Source organism: Odocoileus virginianus, chromosome 3, assembly GCF_023699985.2.
Source record: "Odocoileus virginianus isolate 20LAN1187 ecotype Illinois chromosome 3, Ovbor_1.2, whole genome shotgun sequence".
Lineage (NCBI taxonomy): Eukaryota > Metazoa > Chordata > Mammalia > Artiodactyla > Cervidae > Odocoileus > Odocoileus virginianus.
Window position 1 is genome coordinate 4,773,523 of NC_069676.1, and position 26,725 is coordinate 4,800,247.

Sequence of the window (26,725 nt, forward strand, 5' to 3'; positions counted from 1 at the left end):
ACCCTGATTTGGACTTGGACCCACGTGACTGGGACTTAAATACAGCCAAAACCCATGGTACCTGGTTTCAGAACCTAATGAAGCTCAGGTTCTTGATGTCTCATCACAGAAAGAATTCAGTGAGAGACAAAGAGATTTTAAGAAGTGTATTTAATCATATACAGAGAGAAGCACACTGGAGACAGAGTGTGGGCCACTGCAAAGAGCGAGCACAGCCCTGAAATTTGGCGTGGTTGGTTTTTATAGGCTGGGTAATTTCATATGCTAATCAGTGGGAGGGTTGTTCCAACTACTCTTGGGAGTTCAGTTCAGTTTACTTCAGTTGCTCAGTCCTGTCTGACTCTGTGACCTCATGGACTGCAGCATGCCAGGCTTCCCTGTCCATCACCATTCCCGGAGCTCACTCAAGCTCATGTCCATCGAGTTGGTGATGCCATCCAACCATCTCATCCTCTGTCATCCCCTTCTCCTCCACCTTCAATCTTTCCCAGCATCAGGGTCTTTTCCAATGACTGAGTTCTTCGCATCAGGTGGCCAAAGTATTGGAGTTTCAGCTTCAGCATCAGTCCTTCCAATGAATATTCAGGACTGATTTCCTTTACCTCATTTTCATTCTCCTCAAAGTTCTTACCACTTCTGGTAACTTCCTGTTTCATTGTTCACAGGTTTGTTTTCTCACTATAAGGTGGGTCAGTGACCACTGACCTTTCCCAGGGGGCTGGAAGAGGAACAGAGGGCAAGCTGTGCAGCATACAGTACCTGCACAATAAATACTTAAAGAAGAGACAGAAGGGGAACTTCCTGGGTGCTCCAGTGGTTATGAACCTGCCTGCCAATGCACTGGACATGGGTTTGATCCCTGGTCCAGGAAGATCTCACATGCCGTGGAGCAACTAAGCCTGTGTGCCCCAACTACTGAGTATGCATGCCATCACTACTGAACCCATGCAGGGCAACTACTGAAGCCCATGCACCTGTGCTCCACAATGAAGAGGAGCCCCTGCTCGCCACCACTAGAGAAAGCCCTTGTGCAGTAATAAAGACCCAGTGCAGCCAAAAATAAATAAAATGAAATTGAAAAAAAAAAGGGAGAGAGACCCAAAGAAGGGGACAGAACTGTAGTCCCAGTGGGAGGAGGTGAACCCAGTGAAGAGAGGGAGGGTGGGTGGTGGGATTCACAGGGAGCCTGGCCAGGAGCAGGTGGGTCCAGTGTCCCATGCAGCCAGGAGCAGTCTCTCCATTGTGTCTCTCTTTCCTGAGCATGCCACTAAACTGGCAGTGAGAATCAGTCCGGGGAGGTAATATTGTTAGGGGAAGCACACTGGCTCAAGCTGCCCATCCTGGCCAGGCACCATAGGAACCATTTGCGTGAGTTATTTTATGACAGGAGGTCCTTGTAAGGACCACCACCAACCAGAAGAATTTGGTAAAGGTTAAGAGACATCATGTGTCCAACCACCTCCCAGAATCCTCACTGGCATCCGTCTTGGCTGAGCAAGGAGTGTACCACCAGGAAGGACTCTGAGTCAGAGTGATTGGTCCAAGACAACCTGGAAAGTAACCCCATCACCATAAAACCCAAGACTGCAAGCCACGTGGCAGAACAGTTCTCCAGCATTCCCTCACCCGCCTGCTCTCCATCCAGGTGCCCTTTCCCAATAAAGTCTCTTGCTTTGTCAGCATGTGTGTCTCCTCGGACAGTTCGTTTCCAAATGTTAGACAAGAGCTCATCCTCAGGCCCTGGAAGGGGTCCCTCTTCCCGCAACAATATGAGCTGAAGGCAATAGGGAGCCATGGAGGGTGTGTGAGCAGGTGGGGGGGGATGACGTGAGATCTACCTGATAGAAGCTCTATAGCTTCTTCTTCATCCATGCCCTGTTTTTACTGGTGTATATTTTCTTCTGGAAATAAGATTTTAAGGATGAATCTAGACTGATCTGATTTAAAACTTGTAAATCACTGTGGGAAAAAAAAAAGACCTCAAATTCTTTTGCAAAACATTTTATTCCCTGAGGATCTGCTCTCTGCAGTGAGACCCCCCCCTTGCCACTGTCCCAATCCCTGTGAAGCCCGTTTCAGACACCTGTTTGAGGGTAGCAGGGTGGGGGGGTCACCAGTTTGCTTGGATCTCCCCAATGGGACAGACACACTGGGGTGGGGGCCAGTCTGAGAACTTAGCCGACCCAAATACCTGAATATCCCCCTTCTCTGGGCACAAACGTGAGTGCGTATGCAGGACTTGGACCCATTGAGAACCCCCCTGGCCCCATTACTCTTCCTTGAAATCTTGGGGAGCACAGATGTGAGTGCTGGACCCTGCCAGGGACACCAGAAACTCTGAGCCGAGCCTGAGACAGATAGCCGCCTCCCTCCTCTGCTCAACATTCCCACCATTAAAGTGATTGACGCCAGCGATTGAAGCAGGGAGGAGGCAGTCACATTCACAGCCTCTCTGGCCCCTCCCACCACCTGAGGGATCCAAGATCTGGGGAGGCATGGAGAACAGTAACCTTCTCTCCCCAGCTGAAAAGTCCTTCTCCCTTCAGCTATGTGTGGACCCAGAAGTTCTCAATTGGCCTTGAACCATGGCCAGAACTCACCTACCACAGCAGGTTCATGACCAAGAAGAGGCTGGCTACTGCTTAGGGTTCAGCCCGTGATGAAAGTCAGGGCTAGGAGGGGTTCAGCCCGTGATGAAAGTCAGGGCTAGGAGGTGGGACACTGAAAAGGAATGGATGTAGCAGCAGTAGCTGGGACCTGAGCAGAAGTGCTTCTGCCCTTAGCAGCCATGGAAAGAGACGGTCCCTCCAGCTGAGAATCTAGGGAGGATGGAACATGGTCTAGGCAGTACCAGGTAGGTTTTGAAGGATGTGTAGGAGCTCGCTGGCCAGATGATTCCCTCATCAAGCCCTCCCTGGTACCCTCCTAGCTTCATCTACTTAGGAGGACAAAGGTCTCAGGTTCCTGGATGGAAGCTGCTGCCTTTTCCATAGGGATGGAGATAGTAGCCTCAAGGCTGGGGGCATTGACACCACCTCAGTAGACCTGTCTCTGCCTGCCACAGGTGAGGTTGGGCTGGCTCAGCGCGTCCCACATGAGCAGCATCTCATAGGGCAAGAAGCGGTGCACCAGCAGTAGCTCTCGGTAGAAGCAGGGGTCAAAGGAGGACAGGCGGCTGGAAGGGGACTGAACGCCTCCCGTGCGGATACCACTGTGTGAGGCGGGCTCCAGGCCCTCCTGCTTCAGGCACATGCCCAGGAAGACATCATCGATGGGGAAGAGGTCCAGGGCGCGGGAGGCGTGGTGCAGGGCGGTGGCCGTGAAGCGGGACAGCAGGAAGCCACCACCCCCGCAGTAGGGCGGGTAGTGTTCCCCCTCCATGACCACCTTGGGCACGTAGTACTTGCTCCATGGAATCCGGATGGGGCCCACATTGTGGATCAGGTGCCCCACAAAGAGGTGGTGGTCAGGGTTGTGGCTCTGCAGGTAGGCGACCATGTTGTCTGTGTGGGCAAAGACGTCATCATCCCCGTTGAGCAAAAAGCTGGCATTGGTGCACCGTGTCCTCTGCCACTGTAGGAAGAGCACCTGCAAGGGGGGGGAGGTGGGCAGACAGGGCCTGCGGGCTTGATGCCTGGGCCACTGGCTTTGGGTCCCTGTTGGCCACCCCAGTGACCCTCAGTCAGGCTAACCTGGGTTCAGTAATTCACCCTGTGGGGTGATCTTTGCAACCAACAGTCCCTCTTGGTGCCTCAGTTTCCAACCTCCCAGACAGGACTTGTCATAGGACCTACCTCCTGGAGTGTTGGGGATCTTCAGAAATGACGTACCAAGAAATCCTTGAAAATTGTCTCATTTACATTTACTGCTATTCTGACTGACTCTGCCTTGTCAAGCACTGCCATCACAGAATTACTTGTATGATTCTTATATAACATCTACTTCCCCTAGCGTGGCTCAGATGGTAAAGAATCTGCCTGCAATGCAGAAGACCCAGGTTCAATCCCTGGGTCTGGAAGATCCCCTGGAGAAGTTAATGACTACCTACCTCAGTATCCTTGCCTGGAGAATTCCACGGACAGAGGAGTCTGGCAGGCTTCAGTCCACGGAGTTGCAAAGAGTCAGACGTGACTGAGCGACTAACACTTCAGTACTTCCCCCACCAGACTCTGGACTCCCCCTGGGTGGGAGCTGTGTCTCTCCTATATGCTATCACCACCCAGGATGGGGTCAACACTTCATAGACACTGGATTCATGTTTGTCAAGTTGATGTTCATCACAGGCTTTTATGTTTTGCATTAAGAACGTGGCATATTGAGAGGTTCTGGGTCCTCTGCCCACCTTGGCTTTAGTTACCTCCATAACAACTATTGCTGCATGCCAGTGCTTGCTCAGTGTCTGCCCTACCTTGAATCCTTTACACAATTTTAGGAGGCTGGTGTGGTCTTCAACCCCATTTACAGATGAGAAAATAGAGCCTCTCCAGAGAAAGTGCCTTGAGTAAGGTCACACAACAGAGATGGTCTATTGTTCAAGGTCTTGAACCCAGACCTGTCTATACTTACTATGGGTAGGAATCTGCACTGGGCCCTTTCAACTTGGATCTCTACTCAGCTTGCTCCACCCCTCCCACCCCCAGGCTGATTGGGTCCTTGGAGCCTTCCATTCCTCCTCTGAGCATGGGCAAGATAACCTCCACTTCTCACGGTTTCTCTTCATCAGAAAGGTCTTTGTTGAATATCTACTGCACAGACCTGAGCCTCAGGGGGAGACAGACCAGAACAAAGAAACAAAATGTGCTCCATACAGTGTTTCCCACCATGCAAAGTCACTTCAGTCGTGTCCAACTCTTTGCGACCCCATAGACTACCGCCCACCAGGCTCCTCGGTCCATGGGATTTCTCTGGCAAGAATACTGGAGTGGGTTGCCATGCCCTCCTCCAAGGGATCTTCCTGACCCAGGGATTGAAGCCAGGTCTCTTGCATTTCCTGCATTGGCAGGCGAGTTCTTCACCACTAGCTCCACCTGGGAAACCCTACCTGGCACTGGCCCAGGTACTTAACAATATCTCAGGGACTTCCTGGCGATCCAGTGGTTAAGACTCCAAGCTTCTACTACAGGGGGCGCAGGTTTGATCCCAGATAGAGGAAATGAAGATGCTGCATGCTGCACCACCAAATAAATAAATAAATAAAACCTCATGTAATCCTCACTGTAGCCCTCAGAGGTGAATGAATTCAATTAATACCCCATTTCCTTGATGAGGGAACTGAGGCACAGAGAAGTGAATGATCATCTAGGGCAAACAGCAAATAAGACGTTTGAACCCAGGTCATCAAGGCTTGGAGAGCCAGGCTTGCAAGCTCACACCACCCTGTCCTTTCTCCCTGCCTTTCCTGGATAAAGAAGACTTCAGATCACTATGAGGACAGCAGAGGGGGTGGGGTGAGGGGGCTTCTGGTCTCCAGTACCCCTCAGAGGATGGTAGTAACTTTGGGCAGGAAGCACAGGTGGCCCCAAGGAGGTGTCACCCCGCCCCCCCCGCCGCCCCCCACCCCCAGGCAACCTGCTTCAGCGTGAGGTTGAAGAACGAGTCGTGGAAATCCCACTGCAGGATGTCCCGGTGCATCCGCGCCTCCATGGCCAACAGCCGGTTGACCTTGCGCGCCTCCAGCGGGTTGGAGTCGGTGCCCAGCAGGAAAAGGCGGCGCAGCTGGACGCCGAGAATCTGGCGCTCCCGGCCCCACGTGCGCCGCACCAGCTCCCGGCGCTCGTAGTTGCTGGGCGAGGACTTGATCACCAACAGCAGGAAGACGGGGTCCGCACACTTGTCGGGCGGCACTTCCTGGAGCAACGCGAAGTCGCGGCAGTGTTTGTACAGCAGGAAGTCGCGGATGTGCTGCGGCTGCCCTGCGAAGTCCGGCAGGGACGTCACGGAGGTGTTGGGCCGACAGGGGGCGGGCGGGGTGCGGAAGGGCGGGGAGGGCCAGTCCGGAGCCTTAGGGGCGCGCAGCGGCTCCTTCAGGCGGGGGCAGGTGGGTGGTGACTGGTGCAGACTGAAAAAGAGGAGGGTGCCGGTGGCTACAAGCAGAGCCAGGGCCGCCTCTTTCCGCAGGGGACGGGAACACCTCATTGTGGTCCACCGGAGTTCCGGAGTGGTCCGAGGAGACCCCTGGACAGTAGTTCCTGCAGACAATAACACTCGCTGGAGGTGCCAGATGGGCCGAGCGCTTTTCCCGAGCTACCTGTGGACCCCAGCACCTGGCTGCAGCCTTACAGTTGCTCAAGTCGGTAAAATGCTGAAACTTACCCCCGGAGATTCCCTGCCCCCCACCCACTCCAGTACCCCATTCGGCTCTGACTGTTGCCCAGGGCCTGCTGGGAATCAATATTTACAGAGAAAACAGGCATGGAGATGCCAAGGGGAGCCTCCCAGATGCAGTGTGCCCAGAATCCTCGACATCCAAACTGGACCTCTTTATGTTCCAGCCTCAGAGATGGCTCAGGAGCCTCCCAGAGAAAGAGACAGAGAACTCCCCTTTTAGTAGCTGAGAGCTGCTGGGATCTTTCCCGGTTCCCTTTTCACTTGCCCCTCCAGGAAGCTCTGAGCTTCTGATATAACCATCACTCATTCTACATTTTGGTGGTAGGGCACTGTATGTGGGATCTTAGTTCCCCCACCAGGGATTGAACCTGCGCCCCACTGTGGAGGAAGCACAGAGTCTTAACTCCTGGCCCTCCAGGGAATTCCCATGACTATTTTTAATGGTCCTGTGAGCTGAGCATGGGCTTTCCTGGTGGCTCAGTTGGTAAGGAATCTCCTGCAGTGCAGGAAACCCAGGTTCAATTCCTGGGTCAGGGAGATCTCCTGGAGAAGGGAATGGCAATCCACTCCAGCATTCTTGCCTGGAGAATCCATGATCAGCAGAGCCTGGTGGGCTCTAGTTCATGGGGTCACAAGGAATTAGACATGACTGAGGGACTAACACACCGAGTTGAATATGGGCCCTGGCTCTTCACAGACCCCTCAGGCTCAGCATGTCTCAAACAATGCTATCTTCTTTGGCAAACTCCTGTTCCTCCGTTAGAGCCCATCTCAAATGATCCATTCTCCGGGCTCAAATGAGCCATTCTCCAAGAAGCCCTCTTTGATCCCTCAGGAAGAGTCCTGAGACCACCTCTGGTCCCATGGCCCTCTCTGGCTCAGTCATGGTCCCATGAGGGTGTCTGTATCTGACTTTGATTTCTTAAGGCTGAGGGCTTCTTGAGGGTCCTGGCATCGCCCAGCATGAGGCAGACGCATAGGGGAAGCAAGGAGTGTCTGAATGAATAATTTATGAATAAAAGTAAGTTCACTTAGTTTCTCTCTGGCAAACACTTGTTCATCTGTCAAAACCCCTCCTCCTAGAAGATTTCCTTTCCCATATCTATACAGAGCCCTTGGTCTCCTGTTCAGATCCTTTCCCCAGGCTTCCCTGGACTCCCATGATGTCCTTTTGTCTGGAAAGGTGGTATCTGTGCTGTGTTCCAGCCCTAAATGTGCAAATGAACAGCATGAAAATGCTAAATTAGACCCAAGGCAGGACCTACTGATCCATTAAACGCTTACTGGCTTACCTCAGAAAGGTGCCCCCTGGAGCCAAGTTCCTGGGTTTTGATCCCAATTCCATCCCTCCCTGGCTGTGTGCCCTTCATACCTAGGTCCTTAGTATCCTCAGCTATAAAAGGGACATGTGAGCAGTCCCCAAGTCCCTGGGTTGTGCAGGTGTGAAGGGAGCGCCTGGCAACCGGTACCTAGTGGGCATTCGACCAGTGTTTGTTGAATGAATATGTGAACCTCAACATTTACCTCAGATTGCTTCAGGAAGTCCGTGCTGGTCTGGGGTATCCTCGTTCTCCCCTTTGGCACCTGAAACACTGTAGGGCAGTCAGTGGATTCTCCTGGGCCCCTCCAGCTCTAAGCAACTTCAACCAGCTCTTCCCTATGAGCAAGAGTTTCCCATTGTATCTAGAGCTACAAAAGAGTGCTGGTACTGGGGACAAGGCTTCCTTCCCTGATCCATAAGGTCGTTTCCCCAGTGTGCCCATCACTATCTCTGCACACTGCCTAGCCAAGCCAAGGACTCTCTGACCAGGTATGTCCCCAAGAAAGGGCTCAGACGCCACTCTACAGGTTCTAGTGTGTGACTTTGGGAAAGAAGCTTGACCTCTCTGAGCTTCAGCGTTAAATGGGGATTAACCCCATGTAAGAATGTGATTGGGATTTTAACCTCAAACATGCTGAGGACCTCAAAAATGGTCCAGCCTCAGGACTTCTGCACAGATTGTTTCCTCTGCCTGATTCCCCTGATTTCCACATGTTCCCTCCTTCGGGACCCCCTTTGTTCAAATGTCCCTGTCTCAGGAACACCTCCTCGGGACACATCATCTCATTGGCAGCCCTGATCCTCCACCTTAGCCCCCTTTTTATGTCTTCCAGAGCACTTTTCATCTTCTGAAGTGAAATGAAAGTTGCTCAGTCATATCCCACTCTTTGCAATCCCATGGACTATACAATCCGTGGAATTCTCCAGGCCAGAATACTGGAGTGGTTAGCCGTTCCCTTTTCCAGGGGATCTTCCCAACCCAGGGATCAAACCCAGGTCTACTGGATTGCAGGCAGATTCTTTACCAGCTGAGCCACCAAGGAAGCCCAAGAATACTGGAGTGAGTAACCTATTCCTTCTCCAGCGGATCTTCCTGACCCAGGAATTGAACCAGGGTCTCCTGCATTGCAGGTGAATCCTTTACCAGCTGAGCTACCAGGGAAGCCCCTTTCATCTCCTAAAATACATGATGACATTTTATTTTATTTTATCATGATGACATTTTAAAAAGGCACTGCTTTTCATCCATCTTCTCCCCCAGAACACGAGCTCCATGAAATGTCTTGTTCACCTTTTTATTCCCAGCCCCTAGAACTGTGCTTCGTGCATAGTAGGTGTTCTGTAAATGAGTACTGAATGAATAAATGAATGTTCAAATGCTGAAAATTCTGAAAAAATATTGACTCTTGGGACTTCCCTGGTGGTCCAGTGGTTAGGACCACTCACTTCCACTGCAAAGCATACAGATTCAGTCCCAGCTGGAGAACTAAGATCCTGGAAATCACACAGTGTGGCCAAATATACAAACATATATATAGACTCTCAGAATGACTTTATGCATTCATTCAAGCCAGTATTTACTGTGCTTCTCCTATGTGCCAGGCACCCGCTGGGAGCTGAGGACCCAGTGGTGAGCAGGCATGGGATACCTCAACACCTCTGCCACCCTGGGACCCACTCTCCAGGGGGAATGAACACTAAGTAAAAACCTCAGTGAAATGGCATGGGAGGAAATCAGGTCTGGTGTGTGTGGGAGCGTGGATTTTGAGGTCTAGATGACATTTAAATGGAATGTGAATGGCACAGAGAAGACAGCATGGGGGTGAGGTCGGTGGCGGGGGGCGGGCAGTGCGGGGAGGGCAGGAGGATACCAGGGAAGGTAAAAGCAAGTGCAAAGGCCCAGAGGTGGAATGAGTCAGTGGAGTCTGAGTTGCTAGGGACCCTCTCTGCTCGTGGCACAGAGCCTGTCTTATTGCTGTGTGTCCCCGGCTTGGCTGCCAGCCTGAGAGGGGGTGGTTTCATCATCTGGAGGCCTGGTCTGTGTGTCCTAAAAGGACATATCACAATCTTGTGAACTGACAAATGTGATGCAAGAATGAACAAATCCAAGGACATTTTCCTGAGCTGAAGAGAAGCCTGAGTTCAGAGTGGACCACAAGAAAGGAGTGTTTCAGGCAAACCTGGCAGATCCCTGAGCTCTAAGGATGGGGGAAAAACTCAGGAGCTGCAGTAGAAAGCCCAAGTCACCAAAAATCAGACGAGAGATGTCATAATGTTCTCTTTGGTGACACTGGTGGTCAGAGACCCACAGATGCTGGAAGACATGGGACCCCAATTTCTAACTCAGACACCCTCATTCAGAGGGTGAATTCATTTACAGTCTAAATCAGTTTTCAACCAGGGATTATTTTGCTTCCAGGGCCTACTTACTGGGCAACGTCTGGGGACATTTCTGGTTGTCATGATTGGGGGAGAGTAGACATATGGGGTTGCTAATGGCATGGAGTGGGCGGAAGCCAGAGATGCTGCTTAAATGAACATCCTACAGGTCACAGGACAGTCCCCATGACAGAATGATCCAGTCCCAAACATCAACATTGTCAGGATTGAGAAATCCTGGTCTTATTTAAATAAACATAGAAACGGAATAGAGAATTGAAAAGGAGGAAGGGTTCAAAGGGGAAAGAGGGCTGAACACAGAACCTTGATATAAGTTTAGATAAACTCCCTGGATGGAGTATTTGAGATTTATTAGTGTTTATTTCAATTTAAATAGGAAATCAAACCTAAATGGCCAAGGATCCCTTAGCTGGGAACGTGTTTAGTTCCCAAAACAAAGAAAAATAACTCAGCGAAATAGGAATACCTACAACTCAGCAGGCTTCCCTGGTGGCTCAGTGATGAAGAATCCACCTGCCAATGCAGGAGAAAGGGGTTCGATCCTTGGGTCACGAAGATCCCCTGGAGAAGAAAATGGCAACCCACTCCAGTATTCTTGCCTGGGAAATTGCATGGACAGAGAAGCCTGACAGGCTACTGTCTATGGGGTCAGAAAAGAGTCAGACACAACTTAGCCAGTAAACAAAACAAGACAACAATTCAGCCAAACCTGGGCATTGGGAAGGGGGAAGGGGTGAGAAGGGATAAAATGACTAAATGGCTCATATTACAGGGATCAGGGTGTCTGGGCAAAAGAGAACCTCTTGAGGGTGGTCATTTGGTTCTAAATTAATTCCATTAATGCTTGTTCTTTTCCTTGCACTTTCTTTCTTGTTTATTTGTGAGAACTCTTTGCATATGAAACACTCACTCTTTGTTGGCCACCTGCATTCCCAACTTTTTCTTGCCAGATCTCTTCTTAAACTGGAGGGAGCTTACAGAGACTCCATTCTCCCAGTCTCTGTGAGTCTCCTGACTGGGATCTGAGAGTTCAAGTTGGGGGTGGAGGAGGGGATGGAGGTTCATTCCCCCTTCTCCCTACACTAAAGTGAAGTCGCTCAGTCATGTCCAGCTCTTTGCAACCCCATGGACTGTAGACTACCAGGCTTCTCCGTCCATGGGATTCTCCAGGCAGGAATACTGGAGTGGGTTGCCATTTCCTTCTCCAGGAGCTCTTCCCAACCCAGGGATCAAACCCCGGTCTCCCACATTGCAGGCAGACGCTTTACCATCTGAGCCGCCAGGGAAGCTCCCTACTCTAGACCTCTATTAATGCACCCCAGTTCCCCTTCTCTTTTTCATCCACCAAGGTCACCCCCAATGCTAACTCATGGCCCCTTGAAACTTCAAGCAGGAAATATTTCCAAACCCACATCCAGATTGGCATAAAAAGAATCCCTGGGGCCCCCTTTCAGTCAGGCTGAGAGTGCTGGGGATTCACTGATCCAGAATACCTTGCTGGGTGTCTCAGTGGGCAGTACCCCAGGTGGTCCCCAATCTCCCCTTAGAGGCCTTCCTTTCTAAAGAGATAATGACCTCACACCTACCTTGGGAAAGGCTAGGGCTTAGGGGCCCAGTGTTGCCAAGGATGGGGAGCCCCTTGGTATTACTTCCTCTAAGCAGCTATGCAGCAACTCTGGGAACTTTGTTGGTGAGCTGGATGGTTGGTGAGAAGTTCTTCTCAGGCCTGCTTTCAATTCTCTGACCCTCCACCCCACCCCAAAATTCTGCTGTCTACTGTCTTCAGACTGGGAAGGACCGGACTTGTGGAAGCCAAAATAGCTGCTCACTCTGAAGTCTGTGGGGTCGGAATAACTCTGGGAGAATCCCCACCCTCGCTTCATAGCTGGGGAAGTGAAGCTCAGAGAGTCATCCTAAGGTGGCCCAGGGGGTGACTTGCATTGCCACAGAAACCCACTATGTCTCAAAGTTCTTCAGTCCTGAGAAGGGTGTCGTAGTCTCTTACCCCAAAGCACACATATGAAACATTCCTTCATTCAACAAACAGATTCTGGAGGAACTGAGAAGCCTCAACCCTGGGCCTGGCCCTCCAGAAGCTCTCAGACTGGGGGAGAAAAATCCAGACACCTCTGGTTTCAGGTCTGGACCAGAAGAATGGATTTGGGTATTGAGGCTGAGGTTTTGAAGGATGCATATGAATTCACCAAGGGAGTTCAGATAGGAGGGTGAATGCAAAAGCGAGGAAGAGAAAGAAAACAAAGACTATTCAAGGACTCACGTGGTTTATTTTGTTGAAAAGCAGAATTTGGAGAGGGGTTGATTTCTGAGACTAAGAGGTGGGGCCAGATCCCATAAAGACCTTGAATGCCAAACTTAGTAATGGGGTTCTTTCCTGGGTGTATGGGAGAGCCATGAAAGGTATGTGAGCAGAGAGGCCCGATTCCTCGTTGAAGGCTCCCTCTTTGCTCAGAATTGACCTTAGTGAGGCACTTCCTCTGGGGCATCTATTTCCTTGTTAGCATATGCAAGTACTGAGAATGCTCCTCGCCCTATAAACACACAATGGGTCACTTTCTATATTAAGTAGCAGAGGGCCTGGCACACACTGACTATGCGGTGATAACCTCAGTGACCTTGGCTCATGGTCCTGGATCCTTTAATGCCCCCAGAACCCCTACTTACAGATGGGGATAATGAGGCTCAGCATAATGCAGGATTGGAACGCAGAATCCGGATGGGTGGGAACCCTATATTTCCCACCTGGACGTCCTTCCAGTCTGTCACGAGGAACCATGTGCTAAACATCTGATGTAGGACGGAGAACCTGGTGAGCAGGTGGGCACTGCTCAGCCATCCTGGGGGAGGGAGCAGGGAGCAGGGGGCGGGGGACTGGGGAGTGAATCTAGGAAAAGGCAGTAATCCAGCTGTTTTACTTGTTGCTCTGACTTGTGGGTCACAGAGTATTTACTGTGGACCTACTATGCGCAAGGTGCTGGGGACACAGCCATGCCCAAGTCAGCCCCTCTCTTATGAATATCAACACACGAGGTGGTTCTTTTAGTTGCCACTGTGTTAAATGCTGTCAAAGACAAAGGGATCCGTGGCAGGGAAGGGACCTGACCAGCCTGGGGATGCCCTGAAGGATGAAGGGAAATCACGTGGGCAGAGCCCTAGGAGAAGGGCATTCTAGGCAGAGGGCACAGCAAGTGCCAAGGCCCTGAGGTAGGCACAACTTTAGGCTGTTGAAGGGAGAGGCAGGAGGTGGTGTGGTTGAAGCAGAGAAGGAGGAGGGAGGTGACCCCGAGGATGGCAGGGGGAGGAGCAGGAAATGGGGCATACCAGGAGACAGCGAACCATGGAGGGTGTGTGAGCAGGGGACAGACAAGAATGAGGTCTGCTCTGAAGATATCCCCTGTGGCTGCTGAGGGGGCAAGGGCAATCAGGGCCCGAGTTAGAGGTCAGGGCAGCAAGAATTTGGGGACCTGGATAGGAGTTGGCTGGCTGGGTACAATACCAGCCAATCCTGCTGGGGGCTGTATGCCTTCCATGTACCCTGGCAACTTCACCATCACCCAGAGCCTGCTTCTTGCACTGCACACAGCAAAGCCTCTTGTTCCCACTGACTGAGACCCATAAGCCTCTGCCTCTTGCTGTTCAGTCACTCAGCTGTGTCTAGATCTTTGCGACCCCGTGGACTGCAGCACACCAGGGTTCCCTGTCCTCCACCATCTCCCGGAGTTTGCTCAAATTCACATCCACCGAATCAATAATGCTCCCCCGCCTTGGGCGCTCTCAACCCCCTTCTTCCCCCGCCCCATGACCTCTGCCCCCTCTCCTCCACTCCAGCCACACACAACCCCTGCTGGCTCAGATGGTAAGACTGAGAGGGTAACAGGCAGGAAGGCCAGGGGTCTCCAAACGAGGAAACAGAAACAGGCTGCAAGTGTGAGACATTTTTACCTCTTTGTCTCCTGTCCTCCATCTCATCTCTCACTTCGATGGTCTGAGCTTCTACTGAAACCAGAGTAGTCTGAGGTCGTACTGAGACAGGGGTTGTTTGGACCTCTACGTGGGCAGTTGGAATCTCAGTTTGGGTTTCCACTGAGACCAAGGCAACCCTTCTTGGAGGGGGTTCTGACTTTCAGTTTGCTCAGTTGGAAGTCCCGGATACGGGGGCAAAGTAGAAGGACAGGAGGGAGCTGAAGGTGTCACACCCAAATCTACACCCTTAGGACAAAAGTCTGGCATATTTCGCAGAGAGAAAAAGGGCAACACATATGCTACTTCTACCCATTTCCCTTGTTTTCTACAGAACCGGTCTAATTGTAAAACAGTATTATACTTAAGAGACCCTCCAACTGGCCACCGTTCGCCGTCCTCCAGTGGGTACCGCGGCCATGCAGTATCACATAGGAAGACCAGGTGTGTCTTCTTTAAGCCCTGGGGATCAAATCTATCCTAGTTTTTCAGGATACAGTTCAAAGGAGTGAGGCCGGAATTGTTAGCTCCCATCTGTAAGATAGAAAAAAAGCGACCGGTGCCATCTTTCTACCGGAGGCGTCCCTCCCTGCTCTAGATGGGGGTGTAGACAGACTTTACACCAAAGCTTTTCTTTCCTGGTCAGACTTAGTCTGTCCCTTATCGACGCAGGCGTCACACTTGTCCCTCCCGGTTCTACCACCGAGACGGGGTGGGAATGCACCAGGGGTAGACCTGATGGCATCCCTGACTGACGTCCAGCTCCTCACCATTAAAACCTGCTTGCCTCTGATGTCACCCGGGGTGCAATCAGAGTAACCTTCCGGAATGCCTCCCAAGCCAAGACTGCTGGGGGAAACATTCATTATCTGAGTGCCTGTGCACGACCCTGACTATATTCCTGACTGCAATAAGACCGATACAAACACAGAAAGAAGTGCCTTCCAAGTGTCACCACACCTCAGAGATGCTCTTGAAGTTAGAGCTCCATCTAGCTTCTGAATTTTCGAGTCCTAGCGAGGCTAGTCCTGACTACCAATCCAAGTTTGGGACCTAGGCCACAGTACACAGTAACAGCATAGATCACAAGTCCCTTGAAAGTCTATGATCTGACAGATTAGGTTAGTACTTCTAATTCCCAAGGAGTTATGAAATGGTCAAAGAGACTGAAAAGTTTGACCGAGAAAGGAGAGTTCGGTCCACACGCTTTGCCCGTTTCTGGGTGGTCCCCAAAGGAGACGTTGGGTGCCTCTTGGCACTGGCAGGTCGGTGTAAACCTCCGACAGGTTTCTGCCATAAGCCGTATGAGATTACTGTGGAACCGCAGAGCAGGGCTCCTCACTTGCTTCGCACAGGGCGTTTTGTTCATTCAAGCAAGCACACAGTAGAGTTCGTAAAGTACAGCAGAAGAACAAAGAACTAGAGCTCCAAGCATCCTTACCTTGTCCTGAAGGATCATGGATGAGCCCCCAAGATGAAAGGTTGTTGCCGAACCATGAAAAGATGCCGGGATTCTTGGCCTCTGGAGGAGAAGAATTCAATCCGGGGCCAGAGACGAGGCTTGGTCACTCAGAGCTTTTGTGTAATAAAGTTTTATTAAAGTATAAAGGAGATAGAGAAAGCTTCTGACATAGGCATCAGAAGGGGGCAGAAAGAGTGCCCCCTGCTAGTCTTCAGCTGGATGTTATATAGTCACTGCTGCTGCTGCTGCTAAGTCACTTCAGTCGTGTCCGACTCTGTGTGACCCCATAGACGGCAGCCCACCAGGCTCTGCCATCCCTGGGCTTCTCCAGGCAAGAACACTGGAGTGGGTTGCCACTGCCTTCTCTGTATATAGCCACTAGCAGTCTGTTAATGAAAGAAAGGAATGTCTTAAAACTCAGAATGGCACTAGGCCCCTCATCCATAAAATGTATTTTGGGATAATCTTGGCACAGACAATTCATTCTGGGCCATAAAATGATTGACTTGAATCTCGTAGAAAGGCAGATTACCATACAAATAGTTTTGTTTACATAGATTAGGGGAACAATGTCTGAGTATAACAAACTGGTTTGTCAAGTAGCTTCTGAGCCTTTAGGCTGAACCGACTGGAAAAGAGAGTCGGGGTAAATGCATAGCACATTAACATAGCTTAAGACAAACATTTCCATAAGAAAAATGCATTGGTTAACTCCAGGTTTGAGAATAATTAGCTTCAGGTGAAACGAGCTGTCATTATGGCAACACAGTATTTTAAGAGAAACCTCCTTTTAAATTTGTATAGAGAAGGAAAAAAATATTGCTAGTCTGTTTCCTCCTGCCGCTTAAGAGAGATAAAAATGTCTGACACATGCAGCCTATTTCCTCTGTTTGGAGACCCCTGGCCCTCCTGCCTGTTACCCTCAAGAACAAGGTTCGATCCCTGAGCCAGGAAGATCCGCTGGAGAAGGAAATGGCAACCCACTCCAGTATTCTTGCCTGGAGAATCCCATGGATGGAGGAGCCTGGTGGGCTACAGTCCATGAGGCCACAAAGAGTGGGACAACCGAGCGACTAATACACATGCACTCAAGTACCCAGGCTGGACCCTTCCACAGGGCCTTTGCACCTTCCACTTCAGACACCCTTCCCTCCTGCGCTTCCCCCTGGTTCTCCGTGATCTTCAGGCCTCCATCCAACATTATCCCCTCAGAGAGGCCCCAGCCTCCCAACTAAACCACCCCACCTTGGCTCCACTTTCCTCTGCTGCTCTCAGCACCGCTGGACAAATCTACTCGCTTCTTTCCTGGTTATTTCCCCAGCCAACATGGAGTCCCAGAAATGGGGCCCAGCACCTTGGTCCTCACAGCTCAGCCCCCAAGTGACACTCGCTGCTGTTCGTTGTATGGGCAAAAATGCTAATGATGATTCAGGTATTGGCTATTTCCTTGTGTGTCATTTCAGCCTACCCCTGTGGCAGACAACAGCTGTCACCGTTCCCTACTCAGGACCTTAGAGGATGCAGGTGATTCAGTCCTGGTAAATCAGCAAGCCCAGCCATGGAGCCAAGGGGGCAGGACCAAGAGGCACTGAATATCCCTGACTCCTTCTTGATATGTGAAAGGGCCAAATATTCCTGGCACTGAAATATATTCACGATGTATTTAATGAGCAAGAAGTGCTAAATATGAATGACCCACTAACTATACAGGAGACATTCAGTATTTATAATACATGAAATAGTTATAAGGCAACAATTAATAGTTGCAAGGTGCATTTGTGATGCATTAATGAATATGCATATTATCACAATCATGTTAGACTGTTTGCGACCCCAAGGACTTGCAGCCCATCAGGCTCCCCTATCCATGGGGTTCTCCAGGCAAGAATACTGGAGTAGGCTGCCATTTCCTTCTCCAGGGGATCTTCCCTATCCAGGGATCAAACCTGGGTCTCCTGCATTCAGTGGGTTCTTTACCAACTGAGCCACCGGGGAAGCCCTAATGAATATGCAAATTATCACAATGAATATGATATGGACCAGCCACTAGATAGCCCCGAGTCACCAAGAGACATGCTTGCTGAACAGTCTTGATTCATTGCATATATATACACAGTACTTCCTGTTAATAACTCACTGAATATTCATGAGACACTAGATGTGTTGAAGAAGACAATCACTCAGCAGAATCAATTGGGAACCCCCACTGGTAACAGTGCTCTAGCCCCCCATCCTCTGTCTACACCCCCAAGCGACAGCCAAGGTCTGGCAAGGTCTGGGCATGTGTGGCTCCAGGCACCTCTGGTTTCCTCGCCTCCTTCTTGTCCTTGTCCCTTGGGAGGCCAGGAAGACGGAGAGGCTGAGACACGTGTGCTTAGCCACTTATTTGTGTCCGACTCTTTGCGACCCCATGGACTGTGGCCCGCTAGGCTCCTCTGTCCATGAAGATTCTCCAGGTAAGAATACTGGAGTGGGTAGCCATGCCCTCCTCTAGGGGATCTTCCCAACACAGGGATTGAAACCAGGTATCCCACATTGCAGGCAGATCCTTTACCATCTGAGCCACCAGCAAAGCCCTGAGATATGTGGGGAAGTGAGAATGCCGCACAACCCGGGTTAGCATCCTTGGGGGTCTGGGCCAGCCCCGCATCCCCACCCGGCAGTGCTTCACAGATGGTGAGGGCACGCCTGATGCCAACTGGGAGGTCATGGCAAGCTGATTTCCCACACAAGACTCCCAATTTCCAGATGAGAGAACTGAGGTTTGAAGAGGGTGAATCCTGGGTCCTTCTCCAGACCTGTCAGACACACAGCCACCTGCCCTACTTTCTATCCTCCAGCTCCAGGGTGCTCCCAAACAGCCCAGTCCCTGGGGCTCCGTTTTTAAGTCAGGAACATGACTCTCCCCACCGACCCTCAGCTGGCATCTGGATGAGGATGGGGACCTGAAACATTCTGGGGTGACAGGAGAACCCCATTTGTATATATAACCCCCCGAGCCCTGGGAGAGGCTAGCGGACCAAGCGGTGACTTTTCCTCCAAGTCACACACACATTTATGAAGTGCCAACATATTGCCAACAGTAACAACATCAGTAGCAGCACCAGCTATTGATACGACTTGCACACTGGTCAGTGCTCTGAGCTGCACACCCAGTGTATACCACGCCCGGCTCTAGGTTCTGGGCACCCAGCCAAGTCGAGGGAGACAAACCACTGTTCCTGGGGAGGCGACGGGCTAATAGGGGACGGAAGTAGCGAATGAGACAATTTTCCAGGAAAGGGCAAGTTCTGGGGAGAAAACGCCAAGGATGGGAGTCAGGGGTGCTTGCAGCAAAGGGTGTGAATCACTGGCCTGTGGATGGGCCTCTGTAGCTCTCAGTGAGCCTCCCAAGGAGGCCCCAGGTCCTAATTCCTGGGGGTGCGGAGTCAGGTGGGCACAGAGAGAGGGCACCCACCTACCAGAGGCCAGGCTGCTGGAATTTGAACACTGACCACCTGGACCTGTAGGTGACCCCTCACTGGTTCGTACCAGTTTGGCCTTCCAGCAATGATAGGCTGGTCCCTTTTTACAAGAACCATGGGTTGCTTTTGTAAACAGGAATAAAAAGGAGCGAAAGCCCAGTAAAGATAATTTCTAAGAATGGCTCATTATGAGCTGACATTGCTTACACCTTCCTTCAGAAGGTTCCCAGGTGTGTGAGTGGGTTTTATGCAAATATACGCCCAACATTCACTCCAGTGAACCCCTGGGTGTGGAAGAAAGATTGGGAGGGGGCCGGGCGACACATGCCCTTTAGACCCTTGGGTCCTGTTTCCAGGTCCCAGGGCTCCTAATGGATGACTCATTGAATGAGCCAGCCCTCACCTACTGCAGAAACTGCCCAGGGTATCTGGGATGAGCCCAGGAAGGATTCTGAGGCTGGACATAGGCCCCTGATTAAATGCCAGGCCTGCTCCCGGATAAGCCACAAAGGGCATCTCTGGGCTCATTTCTTCAATGGGGAAACTGAGGCTGGGGGAGGCAGGCCATGCATCACGGGTCAAGGCTTCAATTCTTTCCATGATCCAGGGCTGATGTGGAAATTGAACCCCTGGGAACCTTCTGAAGGACCCCCAAACTGGGTCAGGGCCCTTTTCCAGGCCTTGTTAATTTCTTGCACACAACGATCAATAAATGTCATGAATGAGAACATAATCAAAGATAGAGTTAACATGCCAGGTCTTGCAGGCAGCCTTTCGACCTACATTGCACACTTGCGCTGGGGCAGGCCTATGTTAGCCTCATTTTGTTTGCTAGGGGAACTGAAACACAGAGAGCTCAAGGAACTCATTCAAGGGAGGTTAAGTGGTAGCCCAGCCCCTGCCTTTAACCACCACCTGGTGGGATCTCCTTTAGTTTGTGATGTTGGTAGTGAGTTTCCCTTGGGCTTCCCTGGTAGCTCAGACGGTAAAGAGTCTGTCTACAATGCGGGAGACCCAGGTTCGATCCCTGGGTCGGGAAGATTCTCCTGGAGAAGGAAATGGCAACCCACTTTCATGCCCGGAAATCCCATGGACTGAGGAGCCTGGGGGGCTACAGTCCATGGGATCGCAAAGAGTCGGACACGACTGAGCGACTTCAGCTCAGCTCAGCTTCCCTATCATGCGGGTCAATCAAGCTGAACCAGATTCCCATCAGGTGGAGAGACCACAGTGTGCAAACTCCTGGGGTCATGGGGGTTGGAGGGCAAGCTGTTGTCCCACTGTGAGCCTCAGAGGCCATTCTCAGGAAGAGAGAAGACTCAGTGACACCTTATCTCCTCCCCTTCGGCTAACCCAGCCCAGTCCTAGGGTCCCGGGGCCAAGCTGGCTTGTCTGGATTCCCCAAGCTCTGGCTTGGAGCAGAGAAGCTCCAAGGCCCCTCCCCCACACCCAGAGGATCAATCTTCACACTCTGTTGTTAGGGATCAATCTTCACACTCTGGGGTGAGGGAGAGGGGAAGGGAGGGTGTCTGGGCTGGGCTGTGCAAACATGAGCTGATCACAGAGGCAGCTAAGAGGTGGGGGCCCAGTGGCCTGACGCAGGGGCCACACCTCTTCCTCTGGACTCTTCAGACCTGTCTGGCATGGTGGCCACCTGGGAAGGCAGCTATGCTCACCATTATACCGCCAATGCTGGTGGCAACCTTGGGAACAGACAGGGCTGTGGGAGAAAGCTGCGGTCCCAGTTGGAAGTGTGTGGCTAGTCGCTCAGTCATGTCCGACTCTTTGCGACCCCATGGACTGTAGCTCACCAGGCTCCTCTGTCCATGGGATTCTCCAGGCAAGAATACTGGAGTGGATAGCCATTCCCTTCTCCAGCAGATCTTCCCAACCCAGGGATCAAAACAAGTCTCCTACATTGCAGGTGGATTCGTCACCATCTGAGCCACCAGTGGAAGCCCATGTGGCCCCAGGGCCAGTCCCAAATCCAGCAAACTTCCCCTGGGTCCTGAATTCCAGATTTGGACAAGGAGGCGCTGGCCCAAGGGATAGAGGATAAGAGCTGGGGTAGGGAGAGGGGCCAGGAAAGGTCAGGGTAGAGGGCTGGGGGGGAAGGGGAACAGGTCCTCAGTTTCTCCATCTGAAAAGTGGCCATAAAAAAAAAAATCTGGCCAGAGGGAAAGTTGGTGGAGAAGCCATAAAGATAGCTAATGATGCAATATAATAATTATAATTACTAATATACTCATGGGGATGGCTGGCTTTCTGTGGACCCACAGTTTGGCTGTTGCACTTATTTCACCTTCACCACAGTTCCACATCACGACTGCCATTTGACATACAGGGAAGCCAAGGTTCAGAGACATACAGTCACTTGCTTGAGGTCTTTCAGTGGCCAAAAGGGCCCCCACCATAAAAGCTTTTGCAAGCTAACCTGCTCAGGCATCCTCGTGGAAGCTGGGTCATTTTGCTGCCCCACAGAGGGGACACTGAGGTGCATTCAGAGAGCAGGAGTAATCAGAAGCAAGCTATACAGCCAGGCACTGGCTGAGCCGGGACCTGAATGAATCCCAAAGGAAACTGTGCCCTGGAGTCCCGCGCGGGAACCTGATGCAGCGCCTGGAAAGGCTGTTGCTGTTTCTGCCCAGACCCTCCCAATCAGCGTGCTAACAATCTCAACAATAACGAGAACAGTAATAGTAACGGCCAGCGTGTACAAAGCGCACTCCACTCTTGGTTCGGTTCCCACTCTATCCTAGGAGGAAGGCGGGAGGCGGGGGTCCAGGGTGGCTTCACTGTGTGCACCGCGGCTGCAACGGGACAGTTACAGGGTCGGGGGGCCTCGGGGTCCCAGTCCCCAGGCGTGAGTGAGGCTTCCTTCGGGGCCAGGACTGAGTCGGCCGTGGGACGCGGGCGACTACTATTACCGATGGGTAAGGGCAACAGGGTTATTGAGACCCGGGGCTCCTCGATCTCCCTGCCCCCATGGGATCGTAAGAGTTGGTCACGACTTAGCGACTAAACCACCACCACACTTCAGGGTACACGCAGCGGATAACCCGAACCCAGGGACCAGCCCAGGTTTCCCTAGAGCCCCGACTCCGCCCCTCCACCAGAGTTCCACTGGATTCTCAGGGGACCCAGTACTTACCCCCAGACAAGCGTCCAGCCTACGACCCCTTATCCTGCTCCGGAGCAGGAGGAAGAGTTTCACTTCAGCGCGAGGCCCCGCCTCCCAGGCTTCACGCCTTTCCGCTGGCCTCCCGCGGGACCCCCCACGCCAGCTGGGCGCGTCCCTGGAGGGCCGGGTCTAAGTTTTCCGGCCGGCCCCGCCCTTCCTCCCCGGCCCCGCCCCACTTCCCTCCCGCCCCGCCCTTCTTCCCCGGCCCCGCCCCTTCCCCTCCACTGGCGGGATCGCGCCAACCCCGCGGCTTCTAGCCTCCCCCGACCCTATCCCGGCTCCAGACCCCATTTGGGTCCCACCCACAGCCAGAGAGTGAGCACCCCAAGGCTGGAGATGTGCAAGAGGCGCCTTTCTATCTCTGGCACAGGGCCCCGGGATTGGACCAACGTGTGTTCGATGAAGAAATTATTAAGAGGGTGTTGTGTGTCGGGGGTGGGGGGGGGGAGCAAGGAGGCGAGTTGATCCCAGTGGTTCTTCAAGGGGTTACAATATTTCAGAAGCCCATAAACTATCCGGAGCCCCCAGACGTCCAGGTGCCGCGGGCTGGCATTCGCAAAGTTGCAAGTCAGATGGGAAGATTCTTGAGTTGGGCTGGCCAAGATTCGAACCCTGCCTGTGCTGCGTTTGAGTGTCTAGAACTTTCTGGTGTTGGCACATTAGATGAGTCTGGTTGCGCAGGAGAGCTCCAGGTCCAGAGGTGTAAGCCAGGTGATGGTTCAAGCCATCCTCTGCTTCCTCCCCCATCGCGATTTCCTCCCTAGGAGAAAGAGGAGCAGGTCCTGGCTGCACTTTAGTTTCCTCATCTGTAAAGTGGAGGAACTACACCCGGGCTGGTCCAGCTGGGACAGATCTGGGGAGCAAGGTCAGCACAGAGCAACTGCATGAGCTACTCTGTGGGCGTTGAAGAGCGATGACATTAAATGTCTGCCTCAAATGGAGGCATTTCAGGCCTCAGATCCCTGGGTCTGGAAGATCTCCTGGAGAAGGGAACGGCTACCCACTGTGGTATTCTTGCCTGGAGAAGTTCTTGGACAGAGGAGCCTGGTGGGCTTCGGTCCGACAAAGAGTCGGACATGACTGAGCGACTAACACTTTCGGGCCACAGAAACCCTGGCTCTTGCACTTTCTCACGATGACCAACCTCAGAACTATGGAAGCCGTTGAAGTTTCCTGGTTTAAAGTTCCTCTTTCACTGGATGGGGCCCCCTCGGGTTTCCTGCGTTCACAAGCCCCATGTGTGTGTGCGTGCTCAGTCGCTTTAGCTTTAGTCCAGTCCAGCTGTTTGCGACCCCCTGGACAGCTGTCCCCCATGTCCCTCAGTCCAGGAGATTCTCCAGGCAATAATACTGCAATGGGTTGCCATTTCCTTCTCCACAAGAGCCGGGTAGGAGAGCTTGATCAGACAGCATCTGGTGGATGTGCGTCTGCCCATCCCCCTCCACATCAGGCAAGGCCCCCTTCCTGTGTCATCCCAACCCCCCCTCCCCGAATGTGTGGACCCTGGGAGCTGACCAGGCTCGCCCAGCCCGGCTGGCAACGTGAAAACTGAGGTCCTGCCTGGTAGGAAGTTGTAGTCTATCACAGCCAGCGTGGATTCAAAACCTTTCAGGGTAGAACCGTGGAGCTGGAGGGCTTGGTTTCAAATACAGACTAGAATTATCATATGACCCAGGAATTTAATTCCACTCCTAGGTATCCACCCCCCCCAAAAAAAAACAGGTGTTCAAAAAGGTGTGCACCATGTTTATAGTAGCACAAGGCAGTCACCAAAAGGTGGAGACAACCTGTGTCCATAAAAGGATGAGTGGATGAAAACAATCTGGAATATTATTCAGCCATAACAAAGAAGAAAGCAGTGACACATGCTACAATGAAAACTATGCTGAGTGAAAGAAGCCAGGCTGGAAAGACCACATCATGTATGAACACATGTATATGAAATGTCCAGAACAGGCAAGTCTCTAGAGTCAGAAAGCAGATTAGTAGGTACCAGGGCCTGGAGGGAATGGGGAGTGGCAGCTAATGGGAATGGGTTTCCTTTTGGGGTGATCGGAATGTTCTAGAACTAGAGGGGACAGTTGACAACATAGTGGTTGTGCTATATGGCACTAAATTCTTTTGTATTTAAAAATATATGTTGTTTTATCTATTTATTTGGCTGCAGGAGGGAACTTTTCACTGTGACATATGGGATCTAGTTCTCAGGCCCCTGCATTGGGAGTGCTGTGTTTTAGCCACTGGACCATCAGAAAAGTCCCTGAATTGTTTAAATCATTAATTTTCTGTTATGTGAATGTCACCTCAATTAAAAAATAATATATCTCCGGCCATTCACCTATTGGGGGTGGCCTCTAGCTGGTCACCTAATTGCTTTGTGTCTGGAGGCCTCCAAGGTGTAGGAGCCCAGGGTATTGTAAACCATCAACTGACAGGGCTGCCTGCCTGGGGTTGTCCAGTTAAATGGGGATCCCACCTTCCCTCCTAGGACTCACCCTCCCACATAGGCACCTGTCACACCGGATCTGGATGTCCGGGCACTTAAGAGGCCGTACCCAGAAATGCCTGATGTGATTTAAAGGTTGCCCAGCCTCACTTGTGACCCAAGGAAAGCAAGTGAAAACCACCAGGAGGTAGCATTTTCCTGCTTCTTATCAGATGGGCCAGAACCCAAACCCAGCAAATGCTCAGAGTTGTGATAAACACCAGTGTTTCCTCATGCTCTGGTCCACAGCGTGGACGTGGCACCCTAGCCTTTCAGCCACACAGGGCTAGCAAAGGGACTGTTTTGGAGGACTCAAAGCCACTGAGACTACGCATACTCATGTACGCACGTGTGCAAAGACTTGGAGGGAGGGGACAATCCCATAGGCTCTGACATTTGATCTAGCATATTTACGGGGCTCATGAACTCAGGGAACCTAGGGTGAGTGTGGGCTATGAACTTGTAGCTGAGGAGCCGAGGGCCTGTGAGGGGAAGGACCCGCCGTCACTGGCTCTAAAGTCCTGTTGGAGGCAGCAAAGTCTGTGCGCTGGTGCGATCCCGGGATCTCCATGGCCTTGAGTCATGTACCCAGGATCCCCACATGTCCACCAGGACCCAGGACTTTCCATCAAGCTCAGACCTGCTCCCCACCACAGTATGCTGGCTACTCACTTGTCCTGGCCCTCTCTCAGGCCACCCCTGGCCCACCTGCTCTTAGGTCCCCACCTTCCACCCAGGGACCCCCAGTAAATAAGAGAATACCAGGACTTCTGGAGTACTTACTCTGTACTAGGCACTCTTCAAAGTATGTGACCTCCTCACAAGCACCTAATGAGGTAGGTTACAGATGAGGCCTGGGGAGCTCAAGTTATTGGCTCAGTCACACAGCCACTGGCTCTAAACCCTGTCTTTTCAGCTTCACAGCCTCACGGCTTTCAAGAGCTTTGTCTTGCTCATAGCTGTAGGTGGCTGTAAGTCCTAGGTGACTGTAAGTCCTCAGTCAGTGTTTGTGGGCTATTCGCTTCCTCACACTAATTGCTTTTTGTGCCATTTTCCTTTGGTCCCACAGGGCTGTGCGTGGTTTGCAAAGGAATCCTGCCTCGAGGTCTTTGCACCTCCTGTGTCCACCCCTTGGGATGCCAACTCATATGATTCTGCTTGGCATGTCCACACCAGCCTGAAAACTTCTACTCAAACCTCAAAGCCCTGTTTATAATGCCCTCTGCTTAGGAAGTCTTTCTGGCATCCTGCTCTAGGTTCCTCTAGTGTGTGTTCTCTTTCACCAGCCCACAGGACTGGAGGTATCCATGGGGTCGGGGGTGTTCATATCTGGCTTTCCCCCCCCCTCAATATCACCCTGCACTGGCTAGATAAGGGTGGAGGGGTGGTGGTAAGATCATTAGGAATTTTAGATCTCTCCTACCCATCCATCTTTTCTTCCTCTCCTCTCTGGAAGTGTGAAGGAAACTTCATGGTGCAGGAAAAGTCTTGTTGTTTATTTTATTAGAAAATAGAGTGTTTATGTAAAGAACATCAAAAGGTCGAGGACCTGCATGGGAGTTGGCGTGAGCAGGAGTGGATCCCAGGCTCAGCCAAGTTGAGTATGGGGATCCTCTCCATGGAGTCAGGGCCTCAGGGGAGGCCAGATGGGGAGCCCCCGGGTCCAGCAGGAGGGCAGGAAGCAGTCAGCGAGCACCAGGATGCAGTGCAGAGCTGGGGCCAGCAACACTGGTCAGCTTCTGCGGGCTTAACAGCTCACCAGGTACTTCCCTGTGGAGATAGAGTGGTGAGGGGAGAAGGGATCCCCTAAGCTCTCCCAAACACCCCTGTAACTCACTGTTCCCACTGTCCCATGGACCCCAGCAGCCGCTTATGGGGACAGAAGCATGGGATGGGGGTGGGGGTGGATGCACCAGTGGGGCTTCCAGCTCCCTGCCTTGGGTTCTTGCAAGGACGCCAGGCAGCCAGGGAACACTTCTTTTTTTCTTTCTTTTTTGGCTGCTCTGAGCATGTGTTCTCTGACTAGGGCTCGAATCCATGCCCCTTGCAGTGGAAGCATGGCGTCTTAACCATTGGACCGTCAGGGAAGTCCCGTAGAGGATACTTC

The 26,725-nt window shown here is 51.9% G+C and overlaps 2 protein-coding genes across 14 annotated transcripts in view; both read right to left on the reverse strand.

The window, feature by feature from the left end:
- Nucleotides 1-1,985: 1,985 nt before the first annotated feature.
- B3GNT3 (UDP-GlcNAc:betaGal beta-1,3-N-acetylglucosaminyltransferase 3) lies at nucleotides 1,986-22,223 on the reverse strand. Of its 4 annotated transcripts, none has more exons than XM_070461976.1 (5): nucleotides 22,104-22,223; nucleotides 15,468-15,548; nucleotides 7,852-7,911; nucleotides 5,569-6,188; nucleotides 1,986-3,588 (listed from the first exon to the last, which is right to left on the reverse strand). In XM_070461976.1, the coding sequence occupies exons 4-5, from the start codon at nucleotides 6,133-6,135 to the stop codon at nucleotides 3,037-3,039; spliced, it is 1,119 nt and encodes a 372-aa protein (XP_070318077.1). In that variant the 5' UTR covers nucleotides 6,136-6,188; nucleotides 7,852-7,911; nucleotides 15,468-15,548; nucleotides 22,104-22,223; the 3' UTR covers nucleotides 1,986-3,036. The 4 variants fall into 4 exon arrangements, with proteins under 4 accessions (XP_070318077.1, XP_070318074.1, XP_070318084.1 ...); XM_070461973.1 differs by having other exon boundaries at nucleotides 15,468-15,601; XM_070461983.1 differs by lacking the exon at nucleotides 15,468-15,548.
- Nucleotides 22,224-26,104: 3,881 nt separating this feature from the next.
- The window catches only part of FCHO1 (FCH and mu domain containing endocytic adaptor 1), a 30,094-nt gene continuing 29,473 nt past the window's right edge, over nucleotides 26,105-26,725 (reverse strand). For all 10 annotated transcript variants that reach the window (XM_070462019.1, XM_070462008.1, XM_070462051.1 and 7 more), the window contains one exon: nucleotides 26,105-26,388. In XM_070462019.1, the coding sequence (XP_070318120.1) occupies nucleotides 26,366-26,388 (23 nt within the window). In that variant the 3' untranslated portion in view covers nucleotides 26,105-26,365. The remainder of the gene's footprint in view (nucleotides 26,389-26,725) is intronic.